The sequence below is a fragment of the Equus przewalskii genome, chromosome 2, assembly GCF_037783145.1.
Source record: "Equus przewalskii isolate Varuska chromosome 2, EquPr2, whole genome shotgun sequence".
In the NCBI taxonomy this organism is placed as follows: domain Eukaryota; kingdom Metazoa; phylum Chordata; class Mammalia; order Perissodactyla; family Equidae; genus Equus; species Equus przewalskii.
In genome coordinates this window covers 81,208,613-81,230,829 of record NC_091832.1, presented here as the reverse complement: position 1 = coordinate 81,230,829, position 22,217 = coordinate 81,208,613, and the positions used below count along the sequence as shown (strand labels likewise).

At 35.1% G+C, this 22,217-nt stretch overlaps 1 protein-coding gene across 10 annotated transcripts in view; it reads right to left on the bottom strand.

Annotated features, from left to right (window-relative positions):
* Nucleotides 1-22,217, bottom strand: part of FBXW7 (F-box and WD repeat domain containing 7) — a 220,852-nt gene that overhangs the window by 63,329 nt on the left and 135,306 nt on the right. For 2 of the 10 annotated variants that reach the window (XM_070611563.1, XM_070611560.1), the window contains one exon: nucleotides 4,327-7,043. The exons of 6 other annotated variants lie outside the window; for them this stretch is intronic. In XM_070611563.1, coding sequence (XP_070467664.1) covers nucleotides 6,972-7,043 — 72 coding nt within the window. In that variant the 3' untranslated portion in view covers nucleotides 4,327-6,971. Of the gene's footprint in view, nucleotides 1-2,303; nucleotides 7,044-22,217 lie in introns of those variants that run through there. 2 more of the 10 variants (XM_070611562.1, XM_070611561.1) reach the window with 2 other exon arrangements.

Here is a 22,217-nt window from a genome sequence, read left to right as displayed (position 1 = left end):
CTCTTTCATATTTAAAAGCCCTCAAAGAACTTTATAGTCACATGTATTTACATGCAGATAGTCACCAGTATTTATACTCAAAGATAAGGAAGATATGAAGCTCTCTAAACTCCTTGGAGTGTGATCCTAAAGGAGGAAAAAACGATTCGGAATTGCAAAGAATTTGGACTGGGAAAATTAAAACTAAAATCAACAGTGTTCATTCTCCTGCTTATAAGAACACAGAAATTATTATGAAGTAAAACTAGTTTTTCATTTTCAAGAAATTATTTACGATGATAATAGGAGTGAAAGCTAAGGCTGTTTGTATATCAAATGCTGGGTTTTACACTAGATACCAAGTTTCTGGTAAACACAAAGTGGTGACATTCCAATTCAACTCATTTTTTTAATCAGTAAATAGCTGCCCTCAACTGGATAGTACAGAGCATTACAACTCTAGAAAACGAAACAGTAAATCAAGTTACGTATCTACAACAATATATTTTTGTAAAAAAGAGACATTAATGATTGAGTAAAGTGAGTACTAATTTCCAAATGTACATACTAACAAGTTTCATCTTTTTTGGAGGATTCAAGTTAACATTACTTCTAAAGCAATGTTCTCAATCAGCATGCAAACATTCAAAATACCAAATCTTCAAATACAGAAGAAAATCCTAATCAATGAGGAAAATCACAGACAATGCATAGGAGAACCCCAACTGTTAATACCTTAAAATGCAGCTAGTTCCATGTGTTCAAGAAAAAATAAAGTCTTAGTCTCAACTATACTTTCAAAAACATTTAAGATATTCTTAATTATTAGCCCCCCTCCCAAACTGAGACTCTTCAAAGCAGACAAACTCTTTGATCATACCAATATTTGATCGTGTCAACAAATACTAAGCACAATATAGTAAGCAGGAGCATCAATGCTGGAGCCAAACTGCTTTAGTCCAAAGCCTGGTTCTACCACTTATTAGTGGAATGACCTTCGATTAATGCCTCTCTGCCTCAGTTTCCTCTACAGAGAACCTAACTCACAGGACTGTTATGAGGATCAAATCAGTTAACGTAAGTGAAGCACACAGAAGAACGCTTCACATCTAGTAAGTGCTCAATGCTGTTAGCTACAGTACTACTACCACTATTAGGATCAAAAACCACATAGAGCTTTGTAGATTACATTTCAATTTTAAATGTCACTAGGAAAGCAAGCAGAGGTTCTGAAATCCACCTGTAACCGCTTTGCAACAGAATATTTTAACAACATAATCATCTACAAGTTTTAAAGACTTTTCCATAACTCTGTCAAAATTTTTACCTAAAAATGAAGCTACAGTATCTTAGCTGTAGCATCCTGGCATGTTAAGATTCCAGATAATGAAGCCAGGTACCTGAGGGGTACTATAGATATTAAACCGATTTGTTGCTTTTCCTGTTTGGTGACTCAGGGGTCTTGAGGATTTGTGAGCTTGTTATCTAGAAGAGAGAATGCCTTCAGGGAGGTTGTGATCACCCAATGGTGGGCCCTAAGCAGCCACTAAAGCCCAGAAGTCAGATTGCCCAGGGCTTATCAGGAGTGACCTCTGTTTCTCCAAAGCTCCTCCTGTCAAGCCCCTTAGGTCTATAAAACCCCTCTGCTTTCTGTTCTTAGGGAGGCAGATTTGAGTGAACCCAGGCTCCCACCTTCTCTTTTTGGCCAATTCAAATAAATCCATCTCCAAGCACGGATGTCTCAGTGTTTGGCTTGCTGGGCATCGGGCACACAAATTTGAGATTAACAGCTTCAGTATCAGTACCAGTGATTATCCATGCAAGAAGAACTCAACATGGGGAAACTTGTAGTAAGTTACCTTAAATAAATAAATAAATTACATATGGTAATTTATTGTGCCCACTTAACACTTTCTGATTTCCTTTCTTCTAAAAGTTTGCAGTGGTCAAAGATGATTATATATAAATGCTACATGTAACAAAATATCACCAATATGGTATTTCTAAAATGTATTATAGTCCCATACACTCCAAGTCTCTTACAACAACAACAACAAGATTTCCAGCAGTTTATTCTGGATTTTAACCTTTTCTTTCATTCATTATTATACGGAGGCTAGGATTTAACTGATCTTGACCAAAGGCCACAGCATATGAGTGGCACAAAGATTTTCCATCTTTCATAAACTATTCTTTTTTCTTTCTTTCTTTTATTTTTCCAGTGAGGAAGATTGGCCCTCAGCTAACATCTGTTGCCAATCTTCCTCTTTTTTTTTCTTGAGGAAGACTGTCACTGAGCTAACGTCTGTGGCAATCTTCCTCTATTTTGTATATAGGTTACTGCCACAGCACAGCTTGATGAGTGGTGCATAGGTCCACACCCAGGATCTGAACCTGCGAACCCCACGCTGCCAAAGCAGAGTGTATGAACTTAACCACTACACCACCAGGCTGGCCCCTCATAAACTATTCTTGAATCAGCTAAAACAAATCACTTGGAAGATACAAGTTTACCTACAAGGACAAATGATTTTTATACCAAGTTTTTCAAAGGCTCACGTCAAAAACTTTTGACAGGCAGAATATCAGAATATGCCATTTAAACTCAGTACTATTCATCCCCTCTGTGAATTTAAGCAACAGGTGACTTACTCTTTTGTAGAAACAGAAAAAAATTCCAGATGCTAAAAATTATACCACTATGAAAGTGAAACTAATCAGAAATCAATATCCTTTTGCAATGAGAATATGGTATTACAAAGCATACTCATTTATTCAGGGATAATGAGTAAGATATAGCATTCTCGGTATCTAAGTCACTTTTTCAGTCTTTCGTAACACCTTAAATACCAGAATGTTACAGTATATCCCTGGTCTAGGCAATTCATGCACTACAAAGAGCAATTTAAACACAAAGGAAAACACTGATAAATCAAGAAATTAAGTTCTTTGGTTAAACGATGAATAAACTGTCAAATTTGTATTAGTAAAAACTGCAAAAAAACTTCCAAACAATATATCATTACTTCAATTGTAGAAATAAAACTATAATTAGATTCAGCATGAAAGAAAAATTCAAATATATGGCATTCCCTTTAAAGTTTTATTATTCATAAAAGCCATAAGTCAATGAACAGAAACATTTTATAAAAATTAAAATCACATTCAAAATGATTCCTTAAAAAATTCTAAAACACATTTAAACGCTCAAAGTGTTCACTTAAGAAAGATTCCAACTTTCAATTATAACGTATTTGAGATATTATATTCATGTAAACATTTAATGGGTCACAACATATTATTGACCTCTCTGCTAATTTTCTTTATTTGGGCACCATGGGCAGCCCCTAACTACTTAAGAGAAATTAGCTTGGATTCTAAAACAGCACATACAGTTTATATAAGGGTTATAAAACGTGACCTGGTAACTGGACATTTGCAAAATGAAAGCATTATATATATATGTATATGTATACATATATGTATAAGTAGCATTTTCAAAATAAAAATGCTACAGCATTAGGTTAAGTATTATAACTGCTTTGATTTATATAATCAAGGTCTGATTGCTGTACATTTAGGTTGTTTCTGAATTCTGCTGGAAATTTCCAGTTATTTCTAAATAATAGGCTGAAAATAAAGTTACAAATTAAGAAGTAAAATATAGAAAAACTAACCAAACAAGTCCTTACAAATGATGACAAAACAACCCCATGGTAGACCAGAAATTCCATGATTCAAAAAACCAAACTATTTTTAAGTTATTTACAACTAAATTATTCTTGACTAAAACTGTTGCGTCAATCAACTTTCAGCGAAATTATCTGGAGTTCATACTCCATGTAAACTTATCAGTATACAAAAAATACTCGGTGAATTTTAAGTTCTAGTTTCAGCTCCACTACTAACCTATGACCTTAGGTAAGTCTCTTAACTTGTGTCAGATTTCAGTTTTCTAGAATGAGGAGCCTGGAGCGGATGATTGAAAATGAAGTCCCGTACAGTTTTAAGAGTATATTACAGTTCTAATAGTACCAAGTATAGAGCTTTCCTGTAAAGTGATGTACGATCAATTTGGTGAGCCTTTATTTTAGTTTAGTGATTAGTATAACTACAGTTTTACAAAGTTTATATAAATAGAATTCACTGCTTCAATTGTGTATACCTTCGAAAAACAGAAATCTATCCCTGTGTTGTGAATATGCATTAGTGTTGTATAATAATAAAAAAATATTTTCATTAGAAAAAAGTCACAAGCGTAAATGATTTTTAAAAATGATTTAAAAAGATGAAATTCAAGAAAAAAGGTTTTTTCTGATCCCAAATTATACTGTAATAACATACATATTTTTCTTTTTCTACTTATCATAGTGACCACCTAAACAGTGACATACAGAGTATATTTGATTTTTTTTAATGAGTAAACTCTGGATTTTATTACCATATTTGTGTCTTAGAACTTTAGCTGTTAATACTACATTGTCACTTTTCCTCATTCCTTCATTAAGCATTTAAAGAAATATTTGAGATAAAACAAAAACCCAACTATTCAATTGAATTTTTTAAGTATTTCAGAAATGCCCAGCATGAAGTCCTTAATGACTATAACATAACTTGTCTCGTGATTAAGTTTAACTCTTACAGTCTGTGCTGGGTTACCCCAGCTGTTAAACTGGTCTTACACAGCTGCTCACCAAGAATTTAGTTGATGATTATTATAGTTATACCTTTAAGTCAACTATGACAAAAATGACATAGTAATTACAGGTATTTCAGTCATGCAAAACCCTCATGTGATGACAGAGTAAATGATTTAAAGCAACTTAATTTCTACAATTCTCAAAATAAATTTTAATTGTGAGAAGGATGACAAAAACTCCTTTATAGCAGTTTTTCAAGGTCTATCATTTAGGTTATTTTTGTGAACAAGTTTAAGCATAAAGGAGCATTAATCTTTTGGTTAAACTAAATATTACTTATCAGTCATTTATTTCCCCTATAAAAATTCTGAAGAGTGTCACAGGCCAGGGAGTCATAAATAAGGACATAATACTAATAATTCTTGTAAAGCACAATACGTAATATACGTGGTTTTTCTATATAACTTTAACAAAAATTAAACTAAGCTATAATATAGGAAGTTCACCAAATAGATGGTTTAATACATTACAGGGATTTATCCTATGAAAACTAAAAAGCTGAACCTATGGAAATGTAAGATATTTGACAGAATGTTGACACTTAAAGTAAGGAGTGGGGAGCTAATTATGTTTCCTACACTGTTGAGTTTTTGAAGCAATTATAAACAAAAGTCAAGTATTTTGAGTGAGATGAACATAGTTCCACAGTTTCATTTATATAATTCTCAGTAAGATGCTTTGAAAGCATGTGAGAATTATCAATACTCACTGAATACTAATAAATTATTCATTGATAAATATTCACTTCATCAAGTTTAAGTATAGAATTACTTTAGGCATAGAAAATATTTTAAGTATAGAATTAAACTATAGAAAATACATATTTAAGGTCTCATTCTTAGATGGGCTGACAGTTGATACCACTGGTCTTTTACATTGTCAAAATTACGTATTCAGTAAAATACATTTTCTGATAAACATCAACATTAATTTTACGGATGACGTTTAAATCAAACTGACAGTCTAAGTTTTCATTTTTTCCAATAAATAAAACACTAATTGGTTATCAAGAAAGATTAAAAACAACGAAACAAAACTCAATCCCTGTAACTGCCTGATTATGCTTGAAACAGAATGATGTTGGGATAGAAGGAGGAAGCCAAGGACGGTAGGAGACTATCAGAGATCAACACAAGATATAAAGGAAGTTTGCACCTATAGGACTTAGAAAACACAAATGTACTCTTTTAGATTGGTACAATGATGTGAGGGAAGGATTAAACACTGACAGAGTTCCTAATAGATGATGCTTTATTTCATTTACATATCACAAGAGTGTGAGGTATCATCCTACATTTTATAGACAAGGAAACCAAAGCTTGGAAAGATTTAAAAATTTGCCCAAGGTAACACAGGTGCCAGCCAGTGGAGTTAAGACTTTTACCCTAGTATGTCTAATTCCTAAACTCATGCTTTGTAACAGAAAATATAATCAATTCTATAGACTGTTAAGCCTAACTTAGTTTGTTACTTCCTAATCTAGTTGTTTGGAGATTTATTTTTGTTTTTGGTGAGGAAGATTGGTCCTGAATTAACATCTGTTGCCAATCTCCCTCTTTTTGCTTGAGGAAGATTGTCCCTGAGCTAAAATCTGTGCCAATCTTCCTCTATTTTATATGCAGGATGCTGCTACAGCATGACTTGATGAGCAGTGCATAGGTCTGCACCCAGGATCCAAAACCACGAACCCCGGGCTGCCAAAGTGGAGCGTATGAACCCAACCACTACGCCACCGGGCTAGCCCCTGGAGATTTACTTTTTATATGTTTCGGATATAAGTTTGCCAGACAACTGAGTTCTAGATAACTGACAAAGTATTATATAAGACACATAAATTACATAAGGTATCTGTTTTAATGAGCCTGATTTTTATGAAGGCTAAATGAAAAAAAAAAATTCATAAAAGCAGAGATATTATGACCTCCTATAGCAAACTGAGTTTCTCAAAGATGGTCACAGCAATATCCCCCCATCTGGCATGCTCTTCTTACAATGTACTTTTAACACTCCTTCTACTGAGAGCTGGAGTCTGTTTCAGCCAAGAGAGAATGCGAAAGTTGGATTATGTGACTTACTAGGCTAAGTCAAAAAAGGAGATTCAGCTTCCAACTTGCTTGCTGGAATACTCACATGGTAGCCCTGATATGCTGTTTTAAGTAGTCTGATCGCCCTGAGGCCACCATGCTGTGAAGAAGCCCCAACTAGCCCAGGTGAAAAGACAAGACATGGAGAAGTCCTGAGACTATATGAAGATTCTTGGCCAGCCCCTAGCTGTTCTAGACAGCTGCTGTTTCACCTCCAGCCACCATCTGACTGCAACACTGAATCAGCAATGCCCAAGTGAGCCTTTCCCGAATTCATAACCTACAAGAACAATGAGAAATAATAAAATAATTGTTGCTTGTTATAATCTATAAAGCTTTGGGATGACTGGTTAGGTGGCAATAGATAACTAAAACATCTTACAAAACAAGGAACTCCAAGAACACTAATTTACTGTTGTAATATGACAGACAGTCATCCTAGTAGAGTGTTAATTTCAAAATTTAACAACAATGGAAAGGATAACAGGTGATCTAGAATGAAAATTTAAGTGAATGGGTATTGGAGGGTGGCAAAAGTTTTGGTGACAAATTCCCACATTGATAATGCCAATTGGAAATGAGGTGTTTTGCAAGTCTCTGGCTATTTTAATAATAAACTTGACAAACTATTACATACTACATTGACTTGGATTTACATCCAAACTAGTTTGATATGTGACAAATAAAGGAAATATCAACTTACGTTTGGATTTCCTACAATCATGCTTTTGTCTTTATTCCAAGCAAATTCAAATGATTAAGGAGCAGGCAGGTAAAATAGAAAGAAACAGGTCTGGTTTAAGACCTGGAAAGCCTATATAAAAGGTGCAATTGATTATTGTCATGTAAGCACACGAGCCCAGCAAAGCCAGATATTCCACATTTGCAAAAAAAGGTGAAAAATCAATATTTTTATGTGAATTCTCCAGATTTTTAAATGTTGGCAACAAATTTAAATGTGTTAAGAAAAAACTATATAAGACACTAGTTTGCAATCTCTGCTCTGTTTCTTTCTGGAATAAAGAAGCATAAAATATAATACAAATTAAACATAAGATTATTGATATCTAAATGATATAGAATAATAATTCTAGAAGTTTTAATCCTCTTTTCTATACCAGTTAACAGAGTGAAATAGTGATGAGAAATAAAGCCAAAAGCTGAAACTGTAAATGATAAACAATACAGATGTACCTAGCATATTTAAAATTTGTATTCATTAGAGCCTAAGGCAGATGGCAGTATATTGGTAAACTACAAAAGTTCATTCTAGAAAATTAAATTTATAATGTAGACATATAAAACCAACATCTGTAGCTAAGCAAATGAATAACTCTTGGCATGTCCCAAATTTACCAGTACTTTCTTCATACTTCTCTTCCTCATTTGCATGTGATTTCAATTCAGAAATTGCCATTTAACATCATCCAGAAAAACAGAGAACTAAAGCATTTTCACTTTGAAAGTAAAGCATCTTCTAAAAGCAATCGCAATTTCTAAAGTAGAGAAGCTACCTTTAGTAATAGATCAGCAAAGACCAAGTGACAGAAGGACATGGTACATTTGAACAAAGTAAATCCTTCTCTAGAAAAAAATACAAAAAAAATCTTACACATTATTTTTAGCCCTGATGATCTATGAAAGCAATCATCATTCTTCTATTTACATTTCATATAATTAGAGGTTAATGTTTACATGCAAGATGCTATCCTGACAACAATTCTTACTGCTAGGAAGAATCAAGTTAACATTCTACATCAATAATCAAGTTAACATTCTACATCAAGAATCAAGTTAACATTCTACGTCAAATACAGCTAGTAGCTATACCAACATTTCACAAAATGTGTTCTCTAAAATATACCCCAAACAGAGATAATTTCAACCTGACTGAAACTATTCTTCAATTTGCAATGACAGCTTTCATTTGTTTATAATCATCTCTTCACTGTGAAAAATGTAGGTATTTCCTGTAATATCAAGTAGTAACTCTTGAATTTCTACAGAAGTACCAAAGAGATTCTTCCCTTGCATTTATTCTAGTTCCAGTTATTCAGGTCAAGAACACCTAAGTATCATTTTAGAACAGAACTAGAACGTCCATCTCTTCTGAACATTTTCATGAGAGGATTCAAAGTCCCAAGACTACCAAAATTCACTTTCAGCTTCTCTTTCAAATTCCTTCTAGGTTCAACATTAACAACCAATTAGGGGAAAAAATACCTGTCAGGCGCAAAAGTGCTTCATGGTTAGTACTAACAAAATTTACAATATCAAACAGCTGGACTCTATGCTAAAAGTGACAATAATTTAAGCAAAGATCCATAGAATAATTTCAACCCACCTAACAGAGTAGGTATCTTTTGCACTAAAAATATTTTTTGTAGCATGTTATCTAGCCTGGACTAGTTAGTTAAGCTAGTTATAGTATAGTCTTGCAACATTACAATAATAAATCTTATGAAATATAATAGCTAACATTTATTAAGGACTTACTATCCACCCATCAGACAGCCCTGGTGGTCTAGTGGTTAAGATCTGGTGTTCTCACTGCCACAGCCAGGGTTCACTTCCCAGTCAGGGAAACACAACACCCATTTGTCAGTTGTCATACCACCATGTGGTGTTGTGATGCTGAAAGGTACGCCACCAGTATTTCAAATACCAGCAGGGTCAACCACGGTGGACAGGTTTAAGCAGAGCTTCCAGATTAGACAGACTAGGAAGAAGGCTACCCACTTTCAAAGAATTGGCTATGAAAACCCACAAATAACAGTGGAGCACTGTCTGAATTAGCACCAGAAGAAGAGAGAATGGCACAAAAAAGGCATGGCAGGATTCCACTCTGCCGTACACAGGGTGGCTAGGAGTCAAAATTGACTCCACAGCAGTAACAACAAATCTGCCAGTTACTTTTCTAAGTATTTTAAACAGACTATTTCATTGAATCCTTTCAATAACCCTACGTTTTTGATGATACTACAGTCATGCATTACTTAACAACAAGAATACATTCTCAGAAATGCATCACTAGGCAATTTCATCATCGTGCGAACATCACAGAGTGTACTCACACAGACCTGGATGTATAGCCTACTACACAACTAGGCTATACGGTACTAATCTCATGGACTACCGTCGTGTATGTGATCCATTGTTGACCGAAAGGTCGTTATACCGAGAACGACTGTACTATCATCCTTAAGATAACTCTACAAGAGAAGTTAACAGTTTGCCCAAGGTCAAAGTGCCATGAAGTGACAGAGCTAGTATTTGAAAACCCCACAGTCTAACTTCAGAGATCACACTCTCTATTTACCACTGTTTATAAGCATTGATGCATTTGTTACAAATACGCTACTTAGGACCTGGTCTACTGAATCACTCATGAAACCCTACATGGGAATTCCTTTTATATAATATTAGCAAAAGGGGTTTTGTGTGTGTGTGTCTGTGTGACTGACATGTTTTCACTTCCTGAGAGGACTCAGCACATCCTCCTCTTAATTTTATCACAAGGAAGCAGAGAGAGACCAACTAACAGGCCAATGTTTCCCAAACTTTAATCTACATTAGAATCATGTGGGAGCTTGCTAAAAGTGCACATCCTAACTCGAGAGATTTGCTTGAATAGTTCTGGAGTGTAACTTAGCAACTTGCATTTTTAATAAGTACTCCACATGTTTTTGATATATCTGGTCTGGGGTCACACTTTGAAGAATACTTATGTAGGCCCTTATGAGTGGCCAACCTGTATCACCAGTTCATTCCAACTCAGCAAAATTCATTCCTTATCTCTTCTCATAGCCTTGTCCTCATAGTCTACTCCAGTATTTCCCCTGGTTTTGATTTTCAAGTACACTTGATCATGTTTATTTATTATATCTGTTTCGCCTACATACAGGCCATCTCAAATTCCTTGTGGAAGTTAGGATACACATTTCTTTTAAATGCAACCAATTCATTTGGCAGTTCAACACCTAAAGCCAGTATATTAAATTCATAAAGAAAAAAGTCCTTAGGTCACTGACTAAAGCACTTAGTGTGCTATGTATATGCTGCACTTCCACTCCAAACAACTCAATGCTCTTAATACACCTCCAACAGATGCAAACCACTTTAATTTTTGAATGAGTGATGAATAGCACACATTTCTATATATGATGTCTGGTGAAAATGGATGACGCAAAGGTCAAACCAGCTCACAGAAATGCCTCTGAAAAGTTTGGATGCCAACACATATAAAATTGAGAAACTATCATCTAAAAACCTGGAATCTCAGTCACTTTTACAAAATTGGAAAATATGGCAATATCAAGATCACAATTCTCACAGCTACCCTTTTAGAGAAGTTTTGGCTCCCTGGGTCTTATACTTAGTCTATTTGATTCATTTAAATTACCTTTCTGACCCCTATTGCCTCTTGAGTTTGTGTCTCCTACAAATTGTAATATCGGGAAGTAAGGTTAAGAAGATTTTCTGGTTGAAAATCATTTCAATGTAGTCAGGGAATCACTGATGGAAATTAGTTACAGTACAGTTGAATGGTATTCTAGAAATATCTCTAGTACTCATACTAACCTGATTTTCCCAAACCTTCTGACTTTTGAGTGAATCAGAGTGATCTTTTACCTTTGTAAAATACCACCTACCTTCAATTCTGCACTTGCCCCTTCCCCATTAACCTTTTTGAAAATAAGATGCCCATGCAGCAGATGCATGCATTTAGCATAGTAACGAGCCCAACACCTTCTTCTCTCCACTCCCATAAAAGCTAGTATTAAATTATGGCACATGTCTGAAGAAAAATGGCAATTCTTTTGATGCTCAATAACGTTGCTAAATTGAACCAAATTTTAACTAGTAAGCTAATGTTTTCTCCAGATACATGTTAAAAAGACAATACTTGGGGCCGGCCGGTGGCGCAGCGGTTAAGTATGCACGTTCTGCTTCTCAGCGGTCCAGGGTTCGCCTGTTCGGATCCTGGGTGCGGACATGGCACTGCTTAGCAAAAGCCATGCTGTGGCAGGCGTCCCACATATAAAGTAGAGGAAGATGGGCATGGATGTTAGCTCAGGGCCAGTCTTCCTCAGCAGAAAGAGGAGGATTGGCAGCAGTTAGCTTGGGACTAATCTTCCTCAAAACAAATAAATAAAATAAATAAATAAATAAATAAAAAGACAATACTTGAATGTCTTCAATCCATCAATAGCATCTAAAAACTCCTCCTCAAAGAAGGAGCAGTTCAGGTATTTCTCAACATATCCAGATACTGATCTCCTTTTGTACTTGTTCTACACTCTAGACCATTAAATATTCACCAAATAGATTATGTTATTAATAGCTAATTTCATTACCTGAGCAAAAAGATCAGAATTCAAGATCAGTGTTTAATCACTTAAGCTCATGTTAATCTGTCAAAATACAGCAATAAATGTGGTTTTCAGAAAATGGTAGTGATACAAAAAAACACAGCAAACACACAGGAAACATAACTTTATCAGTTAGAGAATACTGTTCATCATAGCAATGACTTTAAATTGAAAAGAAGTATATCCATATTCAATAGGACTAACTTAGTAAAATTTAGAACTAAAGATCAAAGTTTTGTCACTTCATTATAGTAACTAATTTGAATAAACAATTTATGATATTCAAATTAACAAATCTAAGGAAAAGAAACAAAAAATGAGGCTCTTTTTTTTTTGAGGAAGATTAGCCCTCAGCTAACATCTGCTGCCAATCCTCCTCTTTCTGCTGAGGAAGACTGGCCCTGAGCTAACATCCATGCCCATCTTCCTCTACTTTATATGTGGGACGCCTGCCACAGCATGGCCTGCCAAGTGGTGCCATGTCCGCAACCGGGATCCGAACCAGCAAACCCCAGGCCACCGAAGTGGAATGTGTGCACTTAACCGCTGCGCCACCGGGCCGGCCCCAAAAGACGAGGTTCTTTTAAGTCTTTAAATGTATTATTGCCCCTTCACTGTGTTACACGATCCTCTTTCATGCTCTCCTCTAGGAGTAAACAATGTGTTTCCCCTGAGTTCATCCTAATCTTCCTTCACAAAAAGAGAAGTGTAAACACTTCTAAAGACAAAATGTCCTTATTTTCCACCCTGAAACATAATAGAGAAATTAATAATAAGAAGTGCTCTAAAGTATATCTAAGGGAGACATAAAAGTTTAACCGAGGCTCTACTTAAGATGTTGAACTTCCTCTTCAGAAGCTATTAAAAATCAAAAGTAGTCCATAGGTCAAATGCAGCTCAAAGCCAGTTCTTTTGGAACCTACAAAATGTTTTTCTTTTTCCTTTTTTTTCAATTGAATGTTAACATCTTTTAGGGAAGGCATTTGCCCTACAGTTCATAAGAGCCTGAGCCATCTTACTGGCTCAATCATGACTTTCTTCACTCATTCACACTACTTATTTGGGCCTTGTAGATTATATTTCTCATTTCTTCACCCCAAGCAACCAAAAGAAATTGAGGAAGAAGAATCAGCTGTTCAAATATTCTTCAGTTCAGGATGATCAGGTGGTTACATCCTGCAACATTAACTTCTATACTAACACAAGAGGAAATGTGGACAAGAAAGAGAGCCCCCTAGAGATCATTCTTTCCTCACTCATATGCTGAGGAAGCTCATAACGACAAGACTTTTGTTTTTAATGCATTTATGCACAGATACTTGAGAAATTTTCAAAGAGCATACTTCTATTCTCAAAGCACAGTCAATTTGTACATGTGTGTACATTTATCCCATGGCTCACTCTTGCTTTACTTTGTCATTATCGTTGTTTTAAAATAGCAAAATGAAGATACGCTAGTTGCTGGTTAAAAAAAAAAAAAGACAACCCTAGGTATCTCACCATATTATATGACAATGCACGTAACTACTCCAAATATTAATTTCAAAATCTGAGCAAGAAATAGTATACTAGAACACAAAGTAGAAGAGAGACAGCACTTACTAAATACATTCAAATACATTAAAAGCAGCTCTAGCAATAGTAATAAGGTACTATATGGCCCTCTAGTGTTCAATGAAAAAACAGATGAATTCTTAAGTAATTCTTTTTTATGACATTTCATAAGGAAAAATAATACTTTGATTACTAAGTATGCTGAACATGTTCACGTATGACTTCTACAAAAACTTAAATATGCTGTATCTTCTGTAGCTTTATTTCTTTGTGCCTTCTTTTGAAGTACTATGCATATTTAGAGTATTCACTGAAAGAATTCTTAAGTGTTTTTAAAGTTTTTCCCAGAAAAATATCCCAATACTAAACAGAAAAGAAACAGTATTTCTCAATTAAAACTAAACAGTATTGAATTTAAGGCAATCTTCAAAGAAGAAACAAAAATAAATGAATAGTGTCATGACTACAAATCAGGTATTTAAAACACACCTAATCTAAATTCTCTAACCATATTTTCTGTTGTCTGTGTTCTACTTTTGTAATTCATCCTACTTGTTATTCCTCTTTATCATAATTTATAGATAACAGGGATTCATTATAGTAACCAAAGCAATAAAATACATGAAAATGTGTCCCTCAGAAGAAAGGTCAAAAATGAGACTGAATTTCAGTACAGGAGTCAAAGTAAAAAGTAGACTCACAAGCAAAAAGTAGTCTTGTTAATAAGATTCTTAAGATTGTAATCACTGATTAAAAGGTTTAAAAATTGATATTTCTGTCTAAATTAAAGTTGGTGAAAGACTAATTTCAAATTGGACTTAAGTTTATTATAGGCTTTTAAAATATATTTTTAAATTCATATTTCTTGTTCATATATTAGAGTTTTGGGGGGTGAACTGGTGTATGAGCAAGATCTAAATAATACTCCCAGCTCTTTCATTCATTTCCTGTAACCTTAAGCAGTTAATACTTCCAAGTTAAAACTTTAGAAACTACAGGAAGCTTTTTGTGAAGATCCTGTGCTTGGCATCAAGATCAACCCTCCAAATGTCGAGGAAAGATAAGTTGTCTATGGAGTGGAAACTCTGCAAACGACTCTCCAAAGTACCACAAACATCACAAACCATTAAGAAACAGCCAGGATATAAACAAAGAAAAATTAAACAAATTTGTCCAATATAAATTCATATAGATATTTGGAATATATTCAGTAGTCACCTAGAGAGGTTCTATAGTTGTTCCTAAAAATTCTGCCACTATTCAAAAAAGTTATGACTCCTTATTTTCATTTCTTTGCAGCCTCCTAACACTGTCTAATTCCTACCTATCCTTTAGGTCTCAACCTAGCTTTCATTTCCTCACTGAAGATATCAGTGGTTTAATTATTTAGATGTTGTTACATATGCATTGAGAACTACAAAACCAGGAGGGACAAAGAAAATGCCAAAAGACAGAATTTTGGTACAAAATAATCTTAGGAGGAACTTGGTAAAGATAGAGCCAAGACGAAAACTGAGTGAGGATGGAGGGACAATAGCAAATAAAATAGAAAATCTAATAGCGACATATTTAAAGTCTTGTATTGAGGTTCAAAAACCTGTAGAGGGGCCAGCCCGGTAGCGCAGCGGTTAAGTTCACACGTTCTGCTTCTCAGCAGCCCAGGGTTCGCCGGTTCGGAACCCGGGTGCGGACATGGCACCACTTGGCACGCCATGCTCTGGTAGGCGTCCCATGTATAAAGTAGAGGAAGATGGGCACGGATGTTAGCTCAGGGCCAGGCTTCCTCAGTAAAAAAGAGGAGGACTGGCAGTAGTTAGCTCAGGGCTAATCTTCCTCAAAAAAAAAAAAAACAAAAAACTAGACATTCACATTAACTGGAACAGGATTAAACAGGACCATGTTTGTGAAAATACAAAAAAAATTTTGTTTTGTGAAACTTCAATTCAATTTTTTAAGCATTATTTGCAAAATACAGTCTTGTAAGACATAGTAGAATCTCAGAGAATCAGGTTTGTCAACAATCTAAATATACATAAATTTCAAAAAACAAAGCTGACTACAACTATCACAATATAAGTTAAAAACAAAGAGCTAATGGAGACATAGAATTTGCTCAGAGTTCTGTGAAATATTCTTAAAGCAGGTGAGATCTGAAACAGATCTTAAAAACAACAGAAATTTCCAAGAGGCTATAGGGTGAGAACATTTAAAAGATGAGGAAAAAGCTTAAGCAAAGGTTTCAGAGTAGCCTGAATTCCTCTATGCTCAGAAATATCAAATAAACCCCTGTTGCTGAGGTAAAGAGTAGGGTAGAAACAAGTCAAAGGAAATAAGACGATTTTTGAATTCTGTATATGTTAGACATATAGCAATTATGTTTAAAAGAATAAAAGATAGGCTCTCACTAAATTAGGAATTGAGGGAAACTTCCTCAACTTGATAAAGAACATCTATAGAGAGCCTATAGTTAATATCACACTTAATGGTAAGAAACTTTCCCATAAGATCAGGAGCAAGGCACGATGCCCTCTCTCACTTCTGTTTTTCAGTATTGTACTGGAAGTTCTAGCTAATTCAGTATGACAAAAAAAGGAAATAAAGGGAGTGAAGATTAGGAAGGAAGAAATAAAACTGTCTTTATTCACATATGTCATGATGATCTATACAGAAAATTAGAAAAAATCAAAAAAAAAAAAACCTCCCAGAACTAATATGTGATTATAGCAAGGATGCAGGACACAGAGTTAATAGACAAAAGTCAATCACTTTCCTATACACCAGCAATGAACAGGTGAATTTGAAATTAAAAACATATTACCATTTACACTAGCACCCCAAAAATGAAATACTTGGGTATAAATCTAACGAGATATGTACAAGATCTACATGAGGAAAACTACAAAACTCTGACGAAAGATATCAAAGAAGAAGTAACTGGAGAGAGAATCCACACTCTGGGATAGGAAGACTCAATACTGCCAAGATGTCGGTTCTTCCCAACCTGATCTGTAGATTCCATACAATCCCAATCAAAATCCCAGTAACTTATTTTGTGGATATTGACAAGCTGATTCTAAAGTTTATATAGAGAGGCAAAAGACCCAGAATAACCAATTTAATACTGAAGGAGAAGAACAAATTCAGAGGACTGACACCACCTAACTTGAAGACTTACTATAAAGCTACAGTAATCAACCCAAAGGAGTTGAAAATTCTTGCCTAAATAAAAATATGTACATGAAGGTTGCAACAAGCAGGAATGCAAAATAGTATATACACTGACACTGGTTATGCAAAATATGTATCCATGTGGTCAAAGACCAGCAAGCAATATGTAAATATGCGGTGTTGGTGAAAAATAAACAAACAGACCAAAGGAAGAAAATTTCCTCATTTTCCTTTCCAAACTTGTTTTCTTGACAATGCACAAACACTGCTCCACAGTAAGCAGGCCCTGAAACTTGCAATAATGAGCTCATCCTCACTTGGTTCACCTCTTATCATGTCAGAAAGAATCCCTCAGTGATCAGAAGGGAAAAGACACATATCTCAACCAGAGAAGAAGAAATCTGGTAAGTAAATGAATAAGAAAAATTACACAAAAGACATCACTGGGTAAATCCTTGCCTTGCTTATGATCATGTAACTTAACATGGAGATAATGAGAGCAATAAAAATGATCACATCAGAAGAGAAACAAAAAAAAACACACACACAGATACAGAGAACAGATTGGTGGTTACCAGAGGGAGAGGGGGTGGACGAGGCTGAAAAGGGTAAAGGGGCTCATGTGTATGGAGACAGACGGCAACTAGACTTCTGGTGGTGAACACAACACAGTCTGTATAGAAGTCAAAATATAAGGATGTACACCTGAAATTTATATAATGTTATAAACCAATGTGACCTCAATAAAATTTTTTTTAAATGATCACATCATATGCTGGCACAGCTTTTCAAAACTTGCAAACCATTTTCACATTCATCACCTCCTTTAAACTCCATACAACCCTTTGCAATAAGGACAGGTATCCTATTCCTGTCTAATGTTGAAGAAACTGAGGCTCAAGGAGATTAATGGATGAGCCCAAAGACTGTGCCTAGTAAATGAGAGAGCAGATAGACAGGCCTTGTTATCTCTTTGTTTTTTTCAGCACACAATTCTCCCAAACATTACCTGCCCAATCTATATACCAGGGTTGTGATTCAACAGAGAAAAGCTATCCAACAATGACTTCCATAGGTCACCCTAGGGAAAGATGTTGTCGATACCAAAAAAAAAAAGGGACAAAACAGAGAATCCAGAAATAGATCTACACAAATATAGTCAACTGATTTTTGACAAAGGAGCAAAAGCGATATAATGGGGCAAGACAATCTATTCAATAAATGGTGCTGGAAAAACTGAATATGCACATGCAAAAACTAACTCAAAATGGATCATAGACCTAAATGTAAAACGCAAAACTATAAAACTCCTAGAAAATAACATAGAATAAAACCTAGATGACCTTGGGTATAGTGATGACTTTTTAGATACAACACCAAAGGTACAACCTATGGAAGAAATAATTGATAACCTGGAATTCATTAAAATTTAAAACTTCTGCTCTGTGAAAGACAATGTCAAGAGAATGAGAAGACAAGCCACTGACTGGAGGAAAATATTTGCAGTAGACAATATGATAGAGGCCTGTTATTCAAAATATACAAAGAATTCTTAAAACTCAACAATAAAAAAATGAATAACCTGATTAAAAACAGGCAAAAGATCTGAACCTCATCAAAAAGGATACACAGATGGAAAGTAAGCACATGAAAAGATGTTTAACATAATATGTCATGTTTCAAATTAAAACAATGAGTTACTACTACACACCTATTAGAATGGCCAAAATCCAAAACACAAACAACAAATGCTGGCAACAGGAACACTCATTAATTGCTGGTGGGAAGGCAAAACGCTACTGCCAATCTGGAAAGACAGTTTGGCAGTTTCTTACAAAATTAAACATACTCTTAAACCATACAATCCAGCAATCACAGTCATTGGTATTTACCCAAAGGAGTTGAAAATTCTTGCCTAAATAAAAATATGTACATGGAGGTTGCAACAAGCAGGAATGCAAAACAGTACATACACTGACACTGGTTATGCAAAATATGTATCCATGTGGTCAAAGACCAAGAAGCAATACGTAAAAATTTATTCACTAATTAGTTACTGACAAATTATTACGTACTGCGGTGCCTTATACATGATAAAACTATTAGGCAAGATAAATCAAAGGCTTGAATAGGAGAGAGGCAGAAAAACAATTTTAATACAACGTGATGCGAGTCATAATAAATATACCATGGGAGCAGAGATTAAGTTGGGGCCTCTTTGGGGAGGGATGAAAACAGATGTTTGGGTGTTGGCTTTAGGGGTTATTCCACATCCCACCTCCTCTCACAATTACTAATACTGTTTCACTGAATTTTCAATTTTTAACAAATGTGCAGCCTGTATCCAGAATAAGATCTGGGTTCAAATCCTAGCTCCACTACTTACTGGCTGACTGGTCATTGATGAATTACTTAACCTCTCTCCACTTGTTTCTCATCTCTGATATGGGGATAAAAATGAGAACCTATATAATAGGACTGTTAACATTAAACGAGATTATATATGCATTCAGTATAACATCCTAGCACATAGTAAACAGTGCTCAATAGGTGGGTTATCATCACTGTTATCAGTGCTATTTCCCATTACACTGATGAGGTTCAGAATAAGAACAGGTGATGGTCTGGCCTACTGCACCTCAGCAGCATCACGCTGACTACAGGACACAGCACTTGAAGAGCAATTTGTCCAGAGAAGAGCAACCAAAATCATGATCTTGGAAAACACGATGGAGACTTTCAGTCTGGAGAAAAGATTATGGACGAATATGACAGCAGTCTTCTCCTATAAGAAAGGCTGTCACTGCTCTAGATGGAAAAAAAAGGACCAAAGAAGAACAACAGATGTCAACATAAAGATCTGTCTAAAAATATAATGTTACTCCACACTGTAGTATTCCCTAGTGATGAACTCATTTTCAAACCCAAGTCTACTGATAAAGCCACTAGGCATATGTTTGGACTTGGTGATTTCAAAGGTTCCCTCCAATTTGGATTCTATCTCAGGAGACTTAAAATTAGGACAGAAAAGCTCAGCAGTTTAAATATATTAATTATTAGTCTGAAGAAATGGGAGGTTAAGAATAGGGGAGGGGAGGGAAAGCACTGGCGACTTCTGGTAAAGCACTTGAGAACTATGTTTTAAAAGACAGACTCTCAAATTGCTCACAGAAAGATTTTAAAGTGAAAGATATTCATGTTTCATGGAGAGCCAAAAGTGCTGTCAAGGCTACTCTAAGCAACTCATATATTATGGAAGTTATCAAAAAGACTAAGTAGAATAAGAACTGGTTTCTAGAAGATACAGGTTTTTTCCTAATAAATAATAGTAATATATGCTTCTTGTAGCAAGCTTGGGAAATTCTGAAAAGCACATAAGAAAAAACAGAAGAATTCAACCACATTCAGAGGTAATTCCTAACATTTGGCTTACTTCTTTAAGATCTTTTTCCATGTGTGTATATAATGGATGTTTGTTTCACCATTAGGATCACATTCTTTACATATTTTTAAGTCCTACATTTTTAGTAAACATTCTATTTGTAAGCATTTTTCTGTTATTAAATTTTCTTTAAAAATATGATTTTTAATGGCTATATGAGTTGCCTTCAATTGATTTCTGCATCCCAGCAACAAGGTTCCCAAATTGGGATCTTAACACCACCTCAGGGGAGTCTTACTCTGGTACTGCTAATTGTATTACAACATTCTTCAACGTAACTATCTTTATATTGAATATTTGAGTTTTAAACTAAACTTAAATGGCATGCCTATTTATAATTTATAGTCTAGCTTGGAATCTATAGTTCACTCTTAAGAGGTGAAATGAGAATTGTTCACATTAACAATTTGTGAATCTGCAACTCTCAACCTGAATCGGCACTAGAGACAAATATATCAAATTTCTAAAACAAAATAAAAGAATTAAAAGTTAACTCAAGACAAACTTACAAAAAGGTCAGAAGGTAATATCAAATGAACTGCACAACGCAGAGAATCAATAATGGGTTCAAGAAATTAAAGTTACACATATTTATGGTCATATAATTACATACATACATATTTATGGTCTTATAATGACCGATTACATACTTATGCTCATATAATAAGAGGCAAAATCAGAATTCAAGCTTAAATCTAAAAAGCTCTTATCACTCTACTACATCAGGAGAAAACGCATGTCCTCCAGTGTGCCCTCTTTCCCCCACTTCCACTCTCCTCCCCACACATTTAAAATTGGGTTAAACTGGACCGAGTGAATGTTTCCAGCTCTTCCTCCTTCACAAAGGTAGGAGACATGGCTATTCACTGGACTATGTTTACTAGCAGATGTTATTCAAGATGACTGCCTTATATAGCACTTTCTGCTCTCTGGACATGCCTACACCTAACAGAATTTGAACTTAATTTCTTTGTCTTACAAGGAGACAAGGCCAAGGACTTTCTGAAGCAGCTATCACTCTCTAGAACTATACCTACAACAGAGGAGAATTTAGGTCCCTATTAGGTTTCAGATGTTAGCCACATTGTCCTACAAAGTTTTGCAGCAGCTCTGGTTCAGGGAGTGATTAGAAGATGGTGACTAGAAACAAAACTGTTCTTGTGATCCCCTAACTGCCTAGTGATCCTTGTGCCTAATTCCTCCACTGCTGAGAACCTAGAGACAAGAAAAAGTCTTAGGCCCCTAGACAGTAGATACGCTGCTTCTTTGAAAAAATATACACATATGTTTAATAAATATTTACTTCTTCTCTGAAGCAAAAATGAGTTTAAAAAACTGGTTTAGTTATTAGGGTAAAAAATCTAACAGTCAGGATGGGAAAAAATATACTAATTTGAGGTAATGAATGAAGTTATGTGGGAACAGATGGAAGGCACTACAATAGACAAGGAAGAAACAGAAATTAGTGCTCAAACATGGTTCTCTTCACGAAAAGATCAAGAGGACATGAGATCTGGCCTAATGGTAATCTCATTTGCTTTTCATTTTAGTAGAAAATGAGCTGATACTCTGCACAAAACATGTAAAAGGAGTCTTTACATGTTCTCTTCAGAAAACATGATTTTTTTTTTAATATGATAAGGCTGTTGACAGAAGGAGTTAAAACTGAAGAGATGAGCATTCTTATCTGGGAAAGCAAGATGACTTTAGAAGTTGCAGGCAGACTAGACAAATTTACAGAAATAGCCAACATAAAGCCCCCGGTTAAGAAGCACGTTTGATGGACTCTAGAGAGAGCAATATCTGTTATCCAGTCTCAAATTTCACTGTCATTTCTTCCTGTTACAACTTTAGCCTCAAGTCCTCATATCTTCAATAATATTTGTTAAATACCAACAAAGAAAAGCATTTAACTGAG